The sequence below is a fragment of the Orycteropus afer genome, unplaced genomic scaffold, assembly GCF_000298275.1.
Source record: "Orycteropus afer afer isolate SDZICR_OR568_19922 unplaced genomic scaffold, OryAfe1.0 scaffold00441, whole genome shotgun sequence".
NCBI classification, from domain to species: Eukaryota; Metazoa; Chordata; class Mammalia; order Tubulidentata; family Orycteropodidae; genus Orycteropus; species Orycteropus afer.
This window is the reverse complement of record NW_006922028.1, coordinates 1,470,926-1,492,278: the sequence shown is the minus strand read 5'-3', so window position 1 is coordinate 1,492,278 and position 21,353 is coordinate 1,470,926. Positions and strand designations below refer to the sequence as shown.

Sequence of the window (21,353 nt, the reverse complement as noted above, 5' to 3'; positions counted from 1 at the left end):
CCATTACAAAGAAAAGTGATCCAACAAAATGTGGAAATTATCAAACAATATCATTAATATCATAGCCAAGTAAAATTTTGCTGCAGATAATTCAATAACGGTCATAGCAGTATATTGACAAGGAAATCCTTGAAATGCAATCTGGATTCAGAAGAGGATGTGAAATGAAGGATATCATCATCATGAATGTCAGGTAGATCTTGGTTGAAAGCAAAGAATACCAGAAAGATGTTTATCTTTGTTTTATTCACTATGCAAAAGCATTTAACTATGTGCATCATTAACAAATTATGGATAACACTGTCAAGAATGGGAATTCCAGAACATTTCATTATGCTCATGAGGAACCTGTACACAGACCAACAGTCAGTTGTTCAAACAGAATAAGAGGATACTGCATGATTTACAACTAGAAGGATGTGCATCAGGGTTCTATCTTTTCACCATACTTATTCACTCTGTATGCTGAGCAAATGATGCAACAAACAGGACTATACGAAGAAGAATGCAGCATTAGGACTAGAAGAAAATTCATGAGCATCCTGTAATATGCAGATGACACAACCTTGCTTGCTGAAAATGAAGATCAAAGACTTCAGTCTACAGTATAGATTACAACCCAACATAAAGAAAATAAAAATTCTTACAACTAGACCAGTAGGTAACATCATGATAAATGGAGAAAAGACTGAAGTTCTCAAGGATTTCATTTTACTGGGATCCACAATCAACACCCATGGAAGCAGCAGACAAGAATCACACATTGTTTTGCACTGCGTAAATATGCTGCAAAATAACTCTTTAAAGGGTTAAGAAACAAAGATGTCACTTTGAAGACTAACCAAAGTCATATTTTTCTTTTTTATTCACCTCATGTGCATGTAAAAATTGGACAATGAATAAGGAAGACCAAAGAAGAATTGATGCCTTTCAACTATGGTGTCAGCGAGGAATACTGAAAATACCATGGACTGCCAGAAGAACAAAAAAATCTGTCCTAGAAGTACAGCCAGAATGCTCCTTGGAAACAAGAATGACTAGACTTCATCTCATCTACCTTGGTCATGTTGTCAGAAATGACCATTCTCTGAAAAAGGATGTCATGCTTGGTAAAGTAGAGGGTCAGTGAAAAAGGGGAAGACCCTCAATGAGATGGATTAACACAGTGGCAGCAATGAAGGTTTCGAGCATAGCAAGAATTGTGACAATAGCATAGGACCAGGCAGCGTTTCATTCTGCTGTACACAGTGTCACTAGGAATCAGAGCCGACTTGATGGTACCTAACAACAATAACAGCCTCAAAGAGACTGCTGGTAGAATTATGGACATCAGAGGGCAAGTCTGGTGAGGGCTCAAACGAATTAAGAAGAGCTACAAAGAAAATATCATCTTAGAGAACATGTATGGTGTCAGCGAGAGAATGTAGCTAGAAATACGGATGTTAATGTGTTTCTGTTAAGACTTTAAAAGGAAATGATGAACATGTAATTGGACAATGGAGGAAGGTTGACACTTTTTATGCAGTGGCAAGGAGCTTGTTTGAATTATGTTCAAATGTCTGGTGGAAGGTAGAACTTGTATGTGATGAATTTAATATTTGGCTGAGGAGACTTCCAAGTGAGATACTTTAAAGGAGCCACGTGGCTTCCCCTTTCTGCTTATCATTTTGAAAGGAAAGAGATGGAGTTAAAAATGAACTGTACAAAATGAAAACAAAAATTAGAAAATTTTGTTGTACAGACTAAGGACATGTGTCCTAAAATGTTCACCAAGGATATGGACACACAATCTTTAAAAAAAAGAAACTAAGCCTGTGGCTGATAGATCTAACTAACTACCATGGCATATAACCCATCAGCTTAGACTGAAAGGGACAGTAAAACAGTAAAAGGAAAGAACAGTGTCTGCCTTCTGGAATTCCTCAGGCAGGAAACAAGTCAAAGGAGCTACAACTATTGTTCTCCAAGAAAGAACCATGTCAGGAACACCTTGGAGATTAGTAGAACTGTTGGAAGGAACATAGGAAGCAGAGCTGCCCAGGTCTCAAAGAGTGGGGTCATGGCCCCGGTCTGGTTTCCAAAGAGTAGAGCCACAGCCTCCTAAGTTTCAAAGATTTGGAAGAATGGGAATTCCAGAAAACTTAATTGGAGGAAAAATGAGGAACCTGTACATAGACCAAGAGGCAGTCATTTGAACAGAACAAGGGGATACCGCATGGTTTAAAATAAGGAGAGGCATGCACAAGGGTTGTATTCACTCATCATACTTTATTCAATCTGCAAGCTGAACAAATATTCCGAGATGCTGGACTATATGAAGAATGTGGTATCAGGATTGAAGGAATAGTCATTAACAACCTGTAATATGCAGGTGATACAACCTTGCTTGCTGAAGGTGATGATGATTTACAGCACTTACTGATATAGATCAAAGATTACATTCTTCGGTATGGATTATACCTCAACATAAACAAAACAAAATTACTCACAACTGGACCAATAAGCAACATCATGATAAATGAAAAGAATATTGACATTTTCAAGGATTTCATTTGACTTGGATCCAAAATCAAGACCCACAAAAGCAGCAGTCACAAAATAAAATAACATTGCACTGGGCAAATTTGCTGCAAAAGACCTCTTTAAAGTGTTAAGAGGCAAAGATGTCACTTTGAAGACTGAGGTGTGCCTGACCCAAGCCATGATATTTTCAATAGCCTTGTATATATGTGAGAGATGGACAATGAATAAGGAAAACCACAGAAGAGATGATGCATCTGAACTGTAGTAGTGAAGAAGAATACTGAATGTACCATGGACAACTAAAATAATGTACAAATTTGTCTTGGAAAAGGTACAGCTAGAATGCTCCTCAGAAGCAAGAATACCCAGATTTTGTCTCTCATAGTTTGGTCATGCTGTCAGAAGGGACCAGTCCCTGAAGAAGGGTATCATGCTTAGTAAAGTAAAGGGTCAGCAAAAAAATGGGAAGACTCTCAATGATGGACTAACACAGTGGCTCCAATGATGGGCTCAAATTCGGCAACAATTATGAGGATGACACAGGACTGGACAGTGTTTCATTCTTTTGTACACAGGATCACTATGAGTAGAAACTGACTCAATAGTAACCAACAACAACAACTGTGGAGAAGATTGACAGTTACTCAAAAAATTAAACATAGATTTACCATATGACATTGCAATTCCACTCCTAGGTATATACTCAGAAGAACTGAAAGCACAAACTTAAAACAGGTACTTGTACACCAATGTTCATCGCAGCATTATTCACAATAGTCAAAAGTTAGAATAACACAAATGTTCATCAACAGATGAATGGAAAACAGAATGTCACATATTCATATAATGCAATACTGTGTTAGGCTAGATTCTCTAGAGAAGCAAAACCAGTAAAGCTTACAGAGAGAGAGAGAAAAAAACTTATTTTAGGAAAATGCCTCACATAGTTATAAAAGCTGGCATATCCCAAGTTCCTGAATCAAACGTCAAACTAGAGGCTCTTCTCAACTCACACAGTTGCAGGTGCTGATGAGCTCAAGGTTGGCTGGCAGTGAGGGGTTGCTATGAGTCGAACTGACTCGATGGCAGTGCGTTTGGGATTTTTTTGTTGGGTGTTTTTTTTGTTTTTTTTTTTTTTGGTATATCAGCTGTTGACTCCAGCTGATGACAAATCCAAGATCACCAGGCAGAATGGTAAATTATTCGCTCACAGACAGTTGTAGGCAGTACAACAGGATCCAGATACACATAGTCACTCATTTTCCCAGAATGTCCATACATGCATGGGAAGCAGGCCACGCCTGCTAGGGAAATTCCCTTTCAACAGATTGGCTGCTCAAAGCATATACATCCAATCTCATCATGGGAATAACCACATCACAATTGCTTAAACCACTCAGAATCATGGTCCAACTAAGTTGACGCACAACCTAAACTATCACAAATACTATTCAACCATAGAAAGGGAATGATATTTTGATGTATGTTACAACATACATTACCCTTAGAAATATTATACTAAGTAAAACAAGTCAGATACAAAAGGCCAAATATTGTATGACACCATTTATAAGAAATATCTAGAATGGGCAAATTCCTAGAGACAAAAGTACATTAGAGGTTACCAGGGGGTAGAATGGGGAGTTAGTGCTTAGTGAGTAGAGAGTTTCTGTTTGGGATTATGAAATGTTTTGACAATAGACAGTGGAGATGACTGCACAACACTGTGACTATAATTAATGCCAGTGAATTATACATTTAAAAATAGTTAAAATGGCTAATTTTATGTTATATATTATTTTACCACAATAATTTCTACCTCGATTACCTCAAAGTGGGTATAGACATGATAGGGAGTACACAAGTCCACTGAAAGCTGCCAGGAAAAAAAAAAATAAGAACTTTTGTTTTTATTTAGCTTTATCTTTAGGAAAAGATAATGATGCCTTTACTTGGTTTGTCAGAGCATCGTGTTACCTATGGCATACAAAGTAAACTGAGAGAAGAGAAGGGAATTCAATTATTGAGAGGAACTGGCAGTGACAATTTCACTCATTCTTTTGATTTCTGTGTATTGAAATATATTGTTTGTGCCTATTTAAGAAGATTTATAAATTATGCACTTTTATTTAAACTACCCTTCACAAAACAGAACAGTGGCTTAAAAATATTACTGTAAGAAACTTCATATTGAAGATGATACTGAAAATATAAGTATAAACAAACACAATAAAATGGCCAAGCTGATGACTTTCATGTGCACTCTTCATCATTTATTTTGCAAGAAAAAGAAACGACAATCAAACTGGAGCTGACATAGTCTGTCACCTAGCATTTCTGTTGGCAAAAGTAAAGCATGTACTCAATCTCCTTAAAAGTAAAGATAATGCTTTCAAAAGAAATTCCAAATATGGAGAGGGCATATTGGGAGTAATCACAACTCACATTATCAACCTTTATCTGCATACTTTAAATGTTGGAAAAATAATTGTAACCTGTTTAAAAATTTTCTACACCAGAAATTCTACTAGATTTTGAACCTGTCTGTAAACAAAACAAAATATATCTATATCCACACACATTCATCAACATCAAATTAATTTCTAGGAACAAACCACTAAGATTAACCAAAATGGAACTTTACAAGGCAAATGAAAACAAACACCTTTAATATAAGTTTTGATGGGATTGAAAATGAGTATTATGATTTTATAAGCATAGCCAAGCTGAGCTTCTATTTGAAATGACCTCTATGTGAGAGCATGACAGTCGTTAAAAAAAATAATTTCTAACAAAGTTACAACCAGTCCTCAGAACTGCTGTATCACAAAACGTTAAATCAAGATTGCAAAAATGATGTAGATTCTATCATAGTTTCTCAAAGAATAATCTGAGCAAGAAGTTTAATCATTAATATTATAAATTGTGAAAATACTGCTTATTCATCATTTCTTAAATTTCTACTTTTGTATACAGTTACACTCATTAATAAAGAAGCATACACACACACACACACACACATATATATATAACTTATAAACACTGTATTTCTTAGAATCCACTATATTCTCCATTATAAGATACGTCACAGTTACACATTGAATTGTCTTCCCCGAAAAGACATATTGAGATCCTAACCTGTAAATGTGACCCTATTTGGAAATAGTTTTTCTTTTGTTATGTTAATGACATCACAAATAATTCAATCAAAAAATGGGCAGAGGACTTGAACAGACTCTTCAACAAAGGATATTCAAATAGCTAGCAAGCACATGAAAAGATGTTCAATGTCATTAGCTACTAAAAACCAAACTCACTGCCATGGAGTCAAGTCGACTCATAGTGACCTCTCCTTGGGTTTCTGAGGCGGTATCTCTATGGAAGTAGATTGCCCAAACTTCCTTCCAAGGAGTGGCTGGTGGGTTTGAACCACTAGCCTTCTGGGTAGCAGTTAAATGCCTTAGGCACCACACCACTAGATGTATTGGCAAGGCTATGGAACCCTCATTCATTGCTAGTGGGAATGTAAAATGGTTAGGAAATGTGACAAACAGTTTTTCAGCTCCTTAAAAAGTCGAACATACAAAGAACTACCATATGACCCAGGAATTTTGATCCTAGGGTGTCCTCAGAAGTGATCGCAGGGGCACAAACAAAAATCCATAAACCAATTTTCACTGCTGCACTTTTCACAAAAGCCGAAAGACTGAAACAACTGAAATGTCCATCAACAGATAAAAGGATAAATGAAATGTGGTATATATGCATGACTACATGGATCATAACAAATTATGGATAACATTGAGAAGAATGGGAATTCCAGAACACTTAATTGTACTCATGAGGAGCCTGTATATAGAGCAAGAGCCAATTGTTTGAACAGAAAAAGGGGGATTACGTGGTTTAAAATCAGGAGAAGTGTACATCAGGGTTGTATCCTTTGACTATACATATGCAATCTTTATGCTAAGCAAATAATCTGAAAAACTGGACTATATGAAGAAGAACATAGCATCAGGATTGGAGGAAGACTCATTAACAATCTGTGATATACAGATGACACAACTTGCTTGCTGAAAGTAAAGATGGCTTGAAGCATTTACTAATGAAGATCAAAGACTACAGCCTTCAGTATGGATTACACCTCAACATAAAGAAAACAAAAATCCTCATGAGTGGACCAATAAGCGATTATCACAATAAATGGAGAAAAGATTAAAGTTGTCAGGGATTTATTTCACTCGGATCCACAATCAGTGCTCACAGAAACAGGAGTCAAGAAATCAGAAGATGGACTACACTGGGCAAATCTGCTGCAATAGACCTCTTTAAAGTGTTAAAGAGCAAAGGTGTCACTTTGAAGACTAAGGTACACATGCCCCATGCACTAGCAATCTATTTCAGTAGTGATACCACCTCAGAAACCCAACAACATATGCAAGTTAAATCTGGACAATGAATGTCCTGGTTACCTAGTGCCACTCTGACAGGAATATACCACAAACGGGATGGCTTGAACCAACAGAAGTTTATTCTCTTATAATTTTGGAGGCTTTAAGTCCGAGTTCAAAGTGCTAGGCTCTAGGGGCTGAGTGAAAGCCCCTCGACCTTGGGCTTCAGCTCCACCTCCTGCTCCCGGCCCACCAGAGCTAGAGGCTTTCCTACACTCAAGACAGCTGCTGGCTGCTGAGACTGAGAAGCTCCAAGGTTGACAGGTAAAAAGGCACAGTCTCGATGTTACCAAACCACACGGCAGGCCATTAATTCAAGTCCACTGAAAGTCCTGAGTTCAGCAGAGCATAGTAGGCTGCTGAACAACAACATGGCTACATGCAGGGTTCAAGGATGCCATAAGCTAGAGCCCATTCCCAAAGCTACTTCTTACATATGGGAAGATCACATCCCTAAAGCAACTACTCAGCTGCTTGTGGTAGATCCCACCATGGTGTTGATTGCCAGTCTCATCATGGGGAATAACTACTACCAGCTGCCCAGCCACTCAATCAGGCCCAGCCAAGTTGACAAACAACTATCACAATGAAAAACGAAGAACAAAGAAGAGATGATGCTTTTGAATTGTGGTGTTTCGCAAATACTGAAAATATAAGGACTGCCAGACAAACAAACAAATTTGTCTTGGAAGAACTACAGCCAGAATGCTCCTTCAAAGCAAGAATCATCTCTCTTGCACTATGTTCACATCATCAGAAGGGACCAGTTCCTGGAGAAGGATATCAGGCTTGTAAATTAAAGGGTCAGTAAAAAAAAAAGGAGAAGACCCTCAACAAAATGGACTGATACACTGGCTGCAACACTGGGCTCAAACACAGCAAAAATGTGATGATGGGGCAGGACCAGGCAGTTTCATTCTGTTGTATACAAGGGTTCCTATGAGTCAGAGCCTACTCAACAGCACCTGATAACAACCACATAAACACACAATGAACTACCACTCAGTCACAAAGAAATGAAGTCCTGATGCATGCCACAACATGGATGAAACTTACAATCATCATTCTAACTAAAATAAGTCAGTCTTAAAAGGCCAAATATTGTATGATCTCACTTATATGAAACAGGCAAATATACAAAAATCAAGTATTAGTAGTGCTTACCAGGGATGGGAAGAAGGGGGGTAAGGAGGAGTTTCTGCTTAGGGAGCAGTGAGGTTAGGTTAACGTTTGTAGAATATTTTGGAAAAGCATAGTGAGAATGGTTACACTACTGATAATGTAAATCCATGTTAACCAATTATACATTAATTTCCGAGGCAGTGTCACTACGGAAGTAGATTGCCAGGGCATGGGGCATGGGTACCTTAGTCTTCAAAGTGACATCTTTGCTCTTTAACACTTTAAAGAGGTCTTTTGCAGCAGATTTGCCCAGTGTAGTCCATCTTCTGATTTCTTGACTATTGTTTCTGTGAGCACTGATTGTGGATCCAAGTGAAATAAATCCCTGACAACTTTAATCTTTTCTCCATTTATTGTGATAACTGCTTATTGGTCCACTTGTGAGGATTTTTGTTTTCTTTATGTTGAGGTGTAATCCATACTGAAGGCTGCAGAAACTGTTGAGATTGCATATGTTTTCTAAGCATATTTTCACCCCAATAAATGTTTCAAAAATAATAATTACACAAATTCAAAAAAAGAAAACCTGGGCTGTGAGAAACTTAAGAGACAAGGAATCTTCTCCTAGCACAGAAAGAGTATGGCTCTGCTCATGTCCTGAATTTGGACTCCTAGTCTCTGAAACTCATATACAATATATTCCTATTCTTTAAAGCTACCCACTTGTGGTATTTTTGTTATGGCAGCCCTACATAACTACGATACCATTTTTAATATACTACTAAAAATGGGTGCCAATTAAGTTGTTGTTGTGTTGTTATATGCCATTGAGTCAGACCCGACTCATAGCGACCCTTCCTTGGGTTTCCAAGGCGGTATTACTACGCAAGTAGATTAACCAATCTTCCTTCCGAGAAGTGACTGGTGGGTTTGAACCACCAGCCTTCTGATTAGCAATCAAGTGCCTTAGGCACAATGCCTCCAGAGCTCCCACCAATTAAGTTATTATACCATAAATTGTATGATGACATATTCAGACATGAGATGTTAAAAGATTTCTAAAAACAGGTAACAAAATAAACATCCCAATCAAAATAAATCTTCCTAACTTTTTAAAAGAAGCTGTTAAACCTAATAAATGCTGCTTTTATTTATGTGGCCATTAACTTCTAAGTACATCCTATAATTGATAAAATATGATAAAAATTATATACATATAATGGAAGCATTTGGCAAAAAAAATTTTCACTAATAGTTGTGTATGTTCCACAACTATGCAATCCATTGGTTCTCCACATTCTCAAAAACATTTGCTAAACATTTGCCCTTTTATGAAGGCTTGATTATAATATATCAAGAAAAAAATCAAACAACAGGTAACAAAATGAGGAGGCGTGTTCAGAGGCTATACTGCTCCAAGGCAAAGAGATCCAATGATCAGATTAGACATGAAATGTCAGGGCTAACCAGAGGTGAGAGTCTAGACTAGAGAAAGAATCATGAAAAAAAATAAGATTGCATTACAAGTTCTGAGAAAATGGTTTCATTCAATTAAAATAAGGTTAGCGGTTAAAATAAGGTTAGCACCATCAATTTAGTAAGCATATTTGTTCACCTAAGCACACTAACTAGACAACAGATAACACCATTAAAATCCAGCTCAATCTGTTTTCTTGCATTTAAGGATTTACATCAAATTTTAAGCAATCAATAGCTAATGTTCTTATCTTTCTAAATAGTATGTGGAAATTCATTCATTACTATAAATAGTTAAAACACATACAAGAAAGGTCAAAGAATAGATTCTTCAGATATGATTCTGGATTTCCTTATTTTTAATTTTAACATAAAAGGGCTTTACTTTAAACTAGGTTGATACAGTCTTGGATTAAAATGGCCTCAACTGGAAACAATGACCAGATGATAAATAAATAGTTTGCCTTTCACAGCAAAAGTATAAGTTCAAACTAATAAATATTGGCCAAGCACTTAGTACACAAAACAAGGAAATCAAGAAGGTCAGGACAGTAAACAACATAAATAAGACTATCTCTTTCTATGAAGAAATTACATGTCTGTTGATTTCAGTGTGATGATAGGTCAAATCTTCTGGTTCCATGATATGCTACACTCAAAAAAGTATTTTGGCAGTTATTTGGAATGAGGTCCACATATATAACTTAGTCTTTTCCACAGGCCCTTCATGCTGTTCACAAACTGGAAAAATGAAATACAGTCAAAGCTAATTAGACCACAAATGTCAGGGAGTATCCAAGTGTTATTACAGAAAGGTATGCCTTTGTCTCGGAATACAACTATTTCTTAACATCACCTAACAGAGGCAATATTCTGCATGACAGCCAATTATGCCAAAATAAATTTCTCACCCAAGAGAAAATAAACATCCCAATCAAAATAAATCTTCCTAACTTTTTTAAAGAAGGTGTTAAACCTAATAAATGCTGCTTTTATTTATACGGCCATTAACTTCTAAGTGAAGCAGAGTAAGCTAATTATTCCTCAATTAGCCTTCATTTTTCTGATTCTTAGCAGCATAAGGACTATATGCAATACATTAAAATGCCTAAACTAAAACAAAATTGTAGTCTTAAAATACTTCAAAATTAAGCTTTCAGAAAATCAGTATCTGCAATTTTTCTGTCCCCAAAATTAAGGCACTTAATTTTTATTCAAACTTCGCAGCGTATTATTACTAAAATGAGACAGAAAACTCGTATCAATGAGGAAGCTTCAGAAAAGCTTTAGAAATGAGAATTGCAAAGCAATCGCTACTAAACCTCATGGTCATAGACATGCAATCTCTGCCTCTACAAAAGCAATGTAGCTACCTGGTAGAAACTTTATACTGCACATGAAATGTATTCTGAATCATTCATCTCGTTCTCTTCTAGAGGAATAACTAAGAACTACAGTTCACTTCATAACTCTGAGCTTTAGTACTGAAAAGTAGCATCAATAAAGCAAGTTTTATTTACTAAACATCCACCATGTAAAGAAGGGCATAAGACAAAGCTCCGGATCTCACCCTCACTCTCTAAAGTAACTTAAAAGCCATTCTATTAACAACTTGAATAAATTTAGCACTACCTAAAGACACTTTGTAAGCAGCTCTGGTGTCACTGTGCCTAAGGCATTTGACTGCTAACCAGAGAGTTGGCGGTTCAAATCCACCAGCCACTCCATGGAAGGAAGACTGGGCAATCCACTTCCATAAAGATTTACCCCCTCAGAAACCCAAAGGGGCTCAACGATGAGTAGGGATTGACTTGATGGCAGTGAGTTTGGTAAGTTTTCAAAGACACTTCTCAGGAGCCCTGGTAATGCACTGGTTAAGGGCTTGGCTGCTAATCAAAAAGTCTGTGATTTGGAGCCACCAACCACTCCTTGGGAAAAGATATGGAAGTCTGTTTCCATAAATATTTACAGCCTTAGAAACCCTATGAGCAAGGCTACACTCTCCTGTGCCACTCTATGGCACTGGGTTTGGTACGGTGTAAAGACATTCTAAAACAATCTATCACAAGAGTGAAGATAAATAAAACAGAAGTAGAGTCACTATTCTGGGTTAGTCTCAGGCCAGAGGGAAGTCAATAAGAGCATGAAATGACACTAAATACCAAAATCTTGTCCTCTCACTGAGAACATCTGCTATTCTGAAGGGAAGAAACAGTTTCACCAGTTTAAATGCACTGGGCAGAGTCCAGAAACCTCTGGTCAAGGCTCAGTCACTACTCAGTGTAAGGCACCCCAAGAAACCCTTCAGTTCTTGGTAAGCCAGGACTGTTTGTTCAGGACTTTCCTCGTTTGAAAACAGAAAACCAAAAAAAACAAACTCACTGCCATCGAGTAACGACCCCTCCTTGGGTTTCCAAGGTGGTATCTCTACGGAAGTAGATTGCCCAGTCTTCCTTCCAAGGAGTGGCTAATGAGTTCGAACCTCCAGCCTTCTGGTTAGCAGTCAAATGCCTTTGCAAACAGAACTCCTAGGCAAACTGGGACAGTTGGTCACCGTAGCTTGAGATCAGGTGAAGGGAATTCAAACATTTATTGAGAACCTATGTATCAATCCTTATGCAATAAAGTGAGCTAAGGATTACAGAATCTCTAATAAGTGTCTCTCACTGAACCTGGCCAGTGGCATTGCTTCATTCTCTTCTGACTGATTTCCATGGCCTCTTGGAAGCATGAGACTTTGGTAATCAATCCTTTCTTCAGTCTCCTTTCTTCTGGCACATCATACTCTCTTGATAGACCTCAACGGCTATCCCTTCTCAGTCTCCTTATATAACTATTGAAGGAAATGTTAGTGTTCCAGGGCTTGGTCCTCCCCTGTCTTTTTTATCTACAGACATACCCTGTTTTACTGTGTTTCACTTTATTGAGCTTCACAGATAATGCATTTTTCACAAATTAAACGTTTGTGGCAACCCTGCCTGGAGCAAGTCTATTGTTGTTGTTGTTTGCCGTCAAGTCAGCCCCGATTCATAGCGACCCCTCCTTGGGTTTCCGAGGCAGTATCACTACGGAAGTAGGATTGCCCAACCTTCCTTCCTAGCAAGTCTATAGGCACCTATTTTCCAACATGTGCTCACTTCAAGCCTGTGTGTCACATTTTGGTAATTTTCACAATGTTTCAAACTTTTTCATAACGCTTCTGCACATTTAATAGATGATAGTATAACCAAAAAAAACAAACTCACTGCCATGAAGTCGGATACGACTCAAAGGGAGCCCTCCTTGGGTTTCCAAGGCAGCATCACTATGGAAGTATATTGCCCAACCTTCCTTCTGAGGAATGGCTGGTGGGTTTGAACCACCAGCCTTCTGGTTAGCAGTCAAATGCCTTAGGCACTATGCCACCAAAGCTCCTAGATGGCAGTATAAACAAAACTTCTATATGCACTGAAAAACACACTGCCATCAAGTCATTTCCAACTTATAGTGACCCACATTGGGTTTCCAAGGCTGTAAATCTTTACAGAAGTAGATCGATTGCCCCGTCTTCCTTCCGTGGAACAGCTGGTGGGAAACCAAAATATATGTGTGATTTGCTTGTGATATTTGCTTCATTGCTGCAGTCTGGAACCAAACCTGCAATATCTCCAAAGTATGCCTATATACTCTCCCCATGTGATGTCATCCAACCCTATGACCTTTAAAACCCATTTATACACAAGTAGATTGAATTTCTAACTCCACCTCTGGCCTCCCACTCAGCTCCAGACTTTGTATCCAACTTCCTACACAGTATCTCACCTAAACCTCTAAAGAGGAACTCAAACTTCACATGGCCAAAACAGAACTCTTATTCCTCCACTAACCTTCCATTATAATCTTCCACAATCATTCATTACCAAAGCCAAAACCAAGATGCTATCTTTGACTCTTTATTCCCTCACCTGCCACCACCAAACCATCAGCAAATCCTTTATCTCTCAAGTATATCCCAAATCCATGCTCTTCTCATAAACTCCAACTCAACTACTCTAATCCAAGCCATTATCTCTCAAGCTATTTACTGTAATGACCTATTAACTGGCTTATCTACTCCTATTCTTGCCTCTTGTCCCAATTTTTTCCTTTATAGAACAGTCAAGAGTGATCTATAAACACCAAAAAAAAAAAAAAAAAAAGAGAGAGAGAGAGAATGTCTGTTTTGTGTTTCCAGCACATAGAGAACAATTTCTGCCTCACAGTAGGCACTTGAAAAGAATGAATGAATGAATGGTCATCTGCTCTGCCATCTCACAGCTAGCTTCCTCTCACACACAGAACAGAATTTTAACTCCCACAATGCCTTACATTATTTGGTGTTCCTCACCTCATAACTCTTCCCATTTTGTACGTTACAGTCCAGATCCACTGGCTTCTGGAGTTTTTCAAACTCCCCAAACTCATTTCCACTGTGGAGTCTTGCTATTTCTGTTCATTCCACCTGAACACTCCTCCCCTGACATCTGGCTCCTCATCATTCACACCTCAACTCAATATCACCTATCAGAGAAGTCTCCCATGATGAGCCTATCAAAAGTAGCTCTGCCATCCTCTATTGCTTCACTTAGTTTCCTTTTCTTTAGAGTACTTAACCTAGTGGAATTATGTTGTTACTACTTTACTTACTGTCTCCTACCCACTAGAATATAAGCTCTCTTAGATCAGGGACCTTCCTTTTGTTGTTCAAGACGTATCCCTGGAGTCTAAAACAATACCAGGCACACTTTATTGAAAGGATGAACAGAAAGAAAAAGAGAAGTAAATTAATGGTATGAAAAGCAACTTGATACTCTTTTTATAGTGATCATTCTATGTTTTGGGGTTTTTTACCTATATTTTTGTTATTTTTTAGTTGAAAGTTTACAGAGCAAATTAGTTTTCCATTCAGCACTTTATATACAGAGTGTTCTGTGACATTGGTTGCAATCCCCGCAGTGTGTTAGCACTCTCTTCACTTCCATCTTCACTACTATTTCTGTTTACCAATTTTCCTGCTACCCCTTCCTGCTTTTTAAATTTTGCTTTTGGACAAATGCTCGCCTTCTGGATTCATATAGTTGACTGTTCTGAGGAGCATGTTCCTCCTTGGTGTTACTGTTCACTTTATAGGCCTGTCTTTTCTGAGGCTGAAAGGTGATGTCAGGAGTGGCTTCAGTTCCAAGTTAAAAGAGTATCTAAGGGCCAGAGTCTCAGGGGCTCCACCAGTGTCTATCAGATCAGTAAGTCCAGTCATTTTTAATATTTTGAATTTTGTTCTAACTTTTTCTCCCACTCTATTCTGTGCCAGCTATTGTGATCTCAGATAGAGGGGTTAGTTGTGGAAGCTGGAAACCATTTACTTCTTATTGTCTCAGATTAGTAGAGGCTGTGTTGTGTGGTCCATTAGTACTCTGGACTAATTATTCCCTTGAATCTTCTGTTTTCTTCACTTTTCTTTGCTCCAAAGAGAAAGAGACTCTTTCTTAAAATACCAGTACTGTTATTAATTGCTGTCATGTTGACTTCAACTCATGGCAACCCCAGGTATGCAAAGCAGAACAGCTCCATAGGGTTTTGAAGGCTGTAATCTTTAGGAAGCAGATCTCCAGGCATCTCTTTCACGTCCTCCAAGGCACCTCTTTCAACTAGCAGTCAAGTGCTTAACCATTTGTACCACCCAAGGCCCTTCAAAATATGTGACCCTATAACAACAAATGCTACCTTTTAGAATATTACTTTGCCTGTGCAAAATATCCTTGATGTAGCAATAATACCTAATATCGTGGTACTGTTTTTCAAGCTATCTGGATGTACACATTCTTTATTTTTAATGCAAAACTTGGAGAAACTAATTACGCATAGGAGCTCTGGTGATACAGTGGTTAAAGCATCCAGCTACTAACCAAAAGGTCAATATTTCATACCTATCACCTACTCTGCAGCAGGAAAATGAGGCAGTCTGCTTCTATAAATATTTACAGCCTTGGAAACCCGATAGGGCAGTTCTATTTTGTCCTATAGAGTCACTATGAGTTGGAATTGACTCGATGGAAGTGGGTTTGGTTTTGGTTTAATTAAGCTATACCCAGGAAAATATTATCTAGCAATTTTCAAGTTTTCATCTTCTCAGAGTATACATACACACATTTTACCCATTCATTGCTCTGTAAAACTTTTTTCAACATACATAAATATTTACAACATGACAATAGAGGTTATCAACTCACAATTTATTTCCTGGCCTCAGATTAATTTACCACCTTCATTCAAGCCAAAAAACTACTGAATTCCAATTATTTATCAAGTTCCTTTCACAACAGTCATCACTAAATGTGAGATTCATCCCTAACCCCTACTTATTATTGGGCAATCCTACTTCCGTAGTGATACTGCCTCGGAAACCCAAGGAGGGGTCGCTATGAGTCAGGTCTGACTCGACGGCACATAACAACAACAACAACATCATGGCCTTTTATGAAAGAACATGTCCAACTGAGGTAAGGATAAAAAGTTTATGCTTTACTATTACCACAGTTCTTTTAGGTCCATCGAATTCGGAACCACAATAAATATTCTTTGATGTAATCATACTAGTTATTACCATTATAATTATGACATCATCAAGTACCTTATGACAACACTAGATTCAAAGCTAGAGGCAACAAACAAATTAGGCATCTTCAGCTCAAGTAAATGTTTTCTACATTTTATTTTTAGCACACTTTAAAGCTATTATATTCTACCTCAAAATGTTTTAAAGGCTAAATATGTCAATATTTTAAAAGGTTGATCAAGTAAAGTATGATTTCTATAAACAAATTTGGCAAAACCAGGTATTAAGACAGTAGTATTATACCAGTAGTCAAAATGTCTATCATACTAGATTCCAAAAGCTTAAGAGAATTATATTCATCCTTCATCCAATTTTGATACTACTATGCTTTTTAAACAATAGGAAAATCTCAAATGTACTCAATCAAATGCATAAAAGACACACTACTTGTTCTATGTAAAATCAGCTTTCCAACAGATAAAAGGGCTTGTTTTACCTTTACATGGAAATAAAGGACAAGAATGTTCATTTTATTTTGTTTCATAACACAGTCACTCTGTAAAGATGGGTAACTGTGGTTAAAGTCAGAACAAAAGTAAATCCTAAAATCAAGGCCAAAAGTTCAGAATTTTCCAAATCGCATTTGCTCATTATTCCTTTTTTTTTTTTTCTTTAAACTGCCATTTCCTGGAGGGGGGTGGGGGGAAGTTACTCTGATTTATTAGAAAGTTGATTCAACTTTAGCTTTGGCTTTTCCTTTAGTCTCTACTCTGTCCTAGAGTGTCACTATGAGTCAGAATTAATTCCATGGTAGTGGGTTTGGGTTTTTTGGTTTTTTACCTTTGGTCTAGTGACACACTTGTATAAACAAACAAACCAGGTTTAAGACAGATACTCCTCGGAAGGAAGATGGGGCAATCTACTTCCGTAGTGATACTGCCTCGGAAACCCAAGGAGGGGTCGCTATGAGTCCAGTCGACCTCAATGGCATATAACAACAACAACAACAAAGCATTAATTAGGAGCTCTGGTGGTGCAGCAGTAAAAGCATTCAGTGTCTAACCAGAAGGTTGGCAGTTTGAACCCAGGAGTCACTGGATGGGGGAAAGATGAAGCAGTCTACTTCCGTAAAGATTTGCAGCTTGGAAACCCTCTGGGGCAGTTCTACCCTGTCCTATAAGGTCAACTATGAGTACAAATTGACTCAATGGCAGTAGGTTTTTAAGCACTAACTCATACATTGAGATAAATTCATTTTAATACCAGAACTGATTTACTTATCCCTATCTTCCAACTGACTCTCAGGATCAAAGATTGCTGATATGAATTTAGCTGATAAGAATTTATCAGAAAACTAATTCTCTGTGTTTTCAGACAAGCTCTAAAATTGCTCAAATTAGTCAACAGATATATGGACAATATTTCAAAAAGAAAAATTTCCTCCAAATTCTTATAAAGGAAAAAAAAAAATCCCCATATCAATCAACTCAAGGGTCATTATCTTGACTTTCACCATCTGCTCACTGACTAAAGAAACCACACTTGAGTTTTCAAACTAAGGACTAATCTTAAAAACCTAATAAAAAATCATTTAAAATACTTATCTTTGCTCAAGAATACAAAAACATAATGAATAATTACATCTCTATTACTGTGAAAATAATCTATTTTCAGCATATAGCTCAGAAAAATTTTATTAGAAAGGCTTGTCCTGATTTACCAATATCAAAGTTAAAATACAGCATATGCTTTTGTAAAGATATACTGTCCAAATTCTTTAAACGTGAGTAATATTTATACAAAGTCTCTTTTTCCACTATGTTCTATGCCATAGCAAAGGGCTAAAGGCTGCACTATAACATTAAAGTCTTTTATTTACTTAACTCTTCTAAACTCCATAAAAACGTTTTCTTCTTCACAAAAACAATGAGAAAAGGGTAAAATGCTTAAGTGATATTATACCTCCAAACAAGTTATTATTATAAACTTTAGGAGTTGATTATAAAAGACATTACAGATGGCTTCTGACATATATGGATAAACTGAAACTACTGCCTCTAGCCCCTAGGGATAATGAAGTATCTTAAGTTACTTACACTGCACAATTTGTGAATATTCAGTAAGGATCAGAAACCTCCAAAATGTTGTCTCTTCTTACACACTTAGAAAAAATAATTCCCTACTTAATTGTGTTTTTTTCTTTAACTGAAGCCTACTACATTAAATTCTATGATTTCTAAAAGTATGGCAAGACTAAATTTAAGAGAATTATTTCAAATCTAATTCTGGAACTTTAAAATTTACATATGCCTAAAAAGATCAGAATTTTCTAAGCTATCATATGTAGTAGCATTATTTGGAATTTCAATAGCAATCTGGGTTTATGCCTGATATATTTTTTATACCAGACCATTACGGGAAAAAGACCCTTTCTCCACATGCTGCTCTGCTTTATGAGTTTTGTAATTAATAGCCTGAAACTGAATACAAAATGTCTCTTAAACTACAAAGACCAGCTCCAACACTTTGTAAAGCAAGGTTTGTGTATATACGTATGGGCTTTTTTTCCCCCCATATGGGCATATTTTACATAAAAGGTCTATATAACTTTCAGCTTCTCAAGTGGGTCCAAAACTCAAGTAAAAGTAAAGTGCCTAAAATGACTGTCATCTTTCAATAAGCTGTCACAAAACAACCTAAGCCTTATTTTTTATCCCAAATTGGGGCAAGATTTATTCTAAATTGCTGGCTTCCAGACAACTTTTGAGGCATGCAGGCATGAAATGGCTGTCCGACACAAACAGCGCCCCTCACACATGGAACGCTGCAAACCCCTAATTTTCCTTGAGGGGGCCATAATGGGAAAAGAATTAACACTTCCTTTGCTCAAAGGTCAATGGGCTCTTGCAAGGCAGTGCCCTAGGGTACACCGGTGGCTGCGGGGCAGAGACCTGGTTTCTAGTCTGGGCTGAAATCCCCTAGGGGGTCACTTAGAGCTAGGGCACCACCATCTGCCTCCTCTCGCCCCAAACGCTCCCGAAAGTAGCGGCTCCGTGCCCGACCCAGCTCCAGGCAGGATCGAAGCCAGGGGCGCCCGTGGGCTCACCAGATCCCGCCCGCCCGTGGGCGCCTCCGAGGCGCGCCCGCCGCCGCAGCACCGTCGCCGCGACCTTCCCGTCCCAGTCCAGGCGAGCCCCAGGAAAGCCCCGTTACCCATGCGGTCACAAACCCCACGAGGGAAGGGAGGAGGACCGACAACAAAGCCTAACCCGGGGAGGCCCACGCGAGCATTAAGTTGGGGGCTCTGGTACTGCGGCCGGAGGAGAGGTCGAGACGCGGCGCCGCTGGGGGGCCGGGAAGTCAGGATGCGGGACGGGCGGGGCCGCAGGCTGGGGACCTGGCCTGCCAGATGTCAGCCGGCTGGCCGCAGTGTGGCTGCGGGAGAGAAGCGGTGAGGAAACGCCGCGGGCGGGCGCGCGGCGGAGTCGAGGTAGCAGGGTGGGAGCCAGGCCTGAGAAAGAAGACTGGCAGCGGGGTCCGAGGTGCCGCTATCTGAACCTACCCCCACCCCCGCCGGGGGACTGCCCGGTTCCTTACCCGCTGGGAAGCTGCGGGCTGCGCCGGGGCTGTCCCGGCCGCCGGCCTCCGGGGCCACGAAGCGCCCCCACATCGCCAGTGAGAAGACTTGGTGGGCTGGGGGTGCCCGACTCCCTACGTCCGCCCTCCTCCGCCTTCTTCTCTGGTTCTTCGGTGGCGGAAACTTGTGCGGAGCCTGGGCCGTGGCGGCGCGGGCGGGCTGGTTAACGGCTGTTCAGCGGCGGGCGGAGAGCGCAGGGGCCAGATTCGCCGTTGCGGCGGCGGCTGCCATGGTTGGGCAGGCTGGCTGAGGCCCGCACCGGGGAAAACAGCGGCTCCGCGTAGACCGAGTCTGGGTTCCCGGCTGCGCCCAAGCTCAAAGGCTCTAAGCTAAGTTGCAGCTGCGGCTTCTCTCCGCCCCTTTCGCTCCGGGAGCCCGAGCCGGGGCCGGGGCGGAGACTGAGCCTAGCGGGGGCGGAGTCTCGGGTTCTTACATAAAACGTGCGCGGCGCGGGGCGGGGACTGCGGGCCAGTCAAGGTAGACTTACTGGACTCGCTGCGCTCTAGCGGGAGACCGCTGGGTGGGCCGGGCCTCCCTGGCGCAACTTTCTCTCTTAAGGAGATGAGAAGAGGAAGGTAACTTGGCTCGGGGCCTTATTTTGTCTTCCTCGCCTCTCTAGGACAATCCCTCATCCCTTCAGTGCAACCTTTTAAAAAGGACGTGGGGGAGTTGTCTTGCCTTCTCTTCACACTGGCTGAATCAAAGAGGTTAACCCGCGAGGGGGCGAGTGTTCCCCATCTCATTTGGGATTGGATTGGGATTAAAATCGTCACCATCCACCACTGATACCGTTTAAAGTACTGTAGTAAAACAAAAAAGAGGTCGTTTTCCTCAAAGAACTCTCTAATAGAAAGGGAAAAGGTGTCCAAAATACCTATGACACAGGGATGTACACTGGAAAAGTAGAGGTGGAGGGAAAAACTGGAAGGTAATTTGTGTGAGAAGAATTCTGAGAGGGGCCGAAATTACATTCCAGCGTTTCAAAGAAAAAACAGCCAGAAAGTCAAAGTGGGACCTTAGCATGTAAAGCAGATGTCTTCCTCCTCGCTTTATGCACATTCCCCTTCCTTCTTTGTCTGGTCAGTTCTACACCTTCCTCCCTTCACTTGAACCTCCAGTGCAGGAGCAGGCATCTTGAAGGGCAAAAGGGTGCAACATCCTCCCATAATTTTAAATCCTACTACTCAAAATAATCTTTCCGACATTTAGATACAAAATGGTTCATTGGATATTGGTGGCACACAAATCTATCTTGGAAGAAGGGCAGCCAGAATGCTCTTTAGAAATGAGGATGAGGTGATTTCATCTCACATACTTTGGTCATGTTATCAGGAGGGACCAGTGCCTGGAGAAGCACATCATGCTTGGTAAAGTAAAGGTCGGCAAGAAAAGAGCAAGGCCCTCAACTAGATAGATTGACTCAATGGTTGCAGCAACGGTCACAAACATAGCAATAATTGTGAAGATGTGGACTGGCAGTATTTTTTCTGTTGTACCTAGGGTGACTATGCATGAATCCATGCTACGGCTCTTAACAACAACACAGTGGTAGGTAGTGGGCAGTGCACTAGGC

At 39.6% G+C, this 21,353-nt stretch overlaps 1 protein-coding gene across 1 annotated transcript in view; it reads right to left on the bottom strand.

Moving 5' to 3' along the window:
• CEP85L (centrosomal protein 85 like) overlaps positions 1–19,813 on the bottom strand; it is a 217,553-nt gene extending 197,740 nt beyond the window's left edge. The window contains exon 1 of the mRNA XM_007954193.2: positions 19,741–19,813. Coding sequence (XP_007952384.1) covers positions 19,741–19,813 — 73 coding nt within the window. The remainder of the gene's footprint in view (positions 1–19,740) is intronic.
• Positions 19,814–21,353: the final 1,540 nt, after the last annotated feature.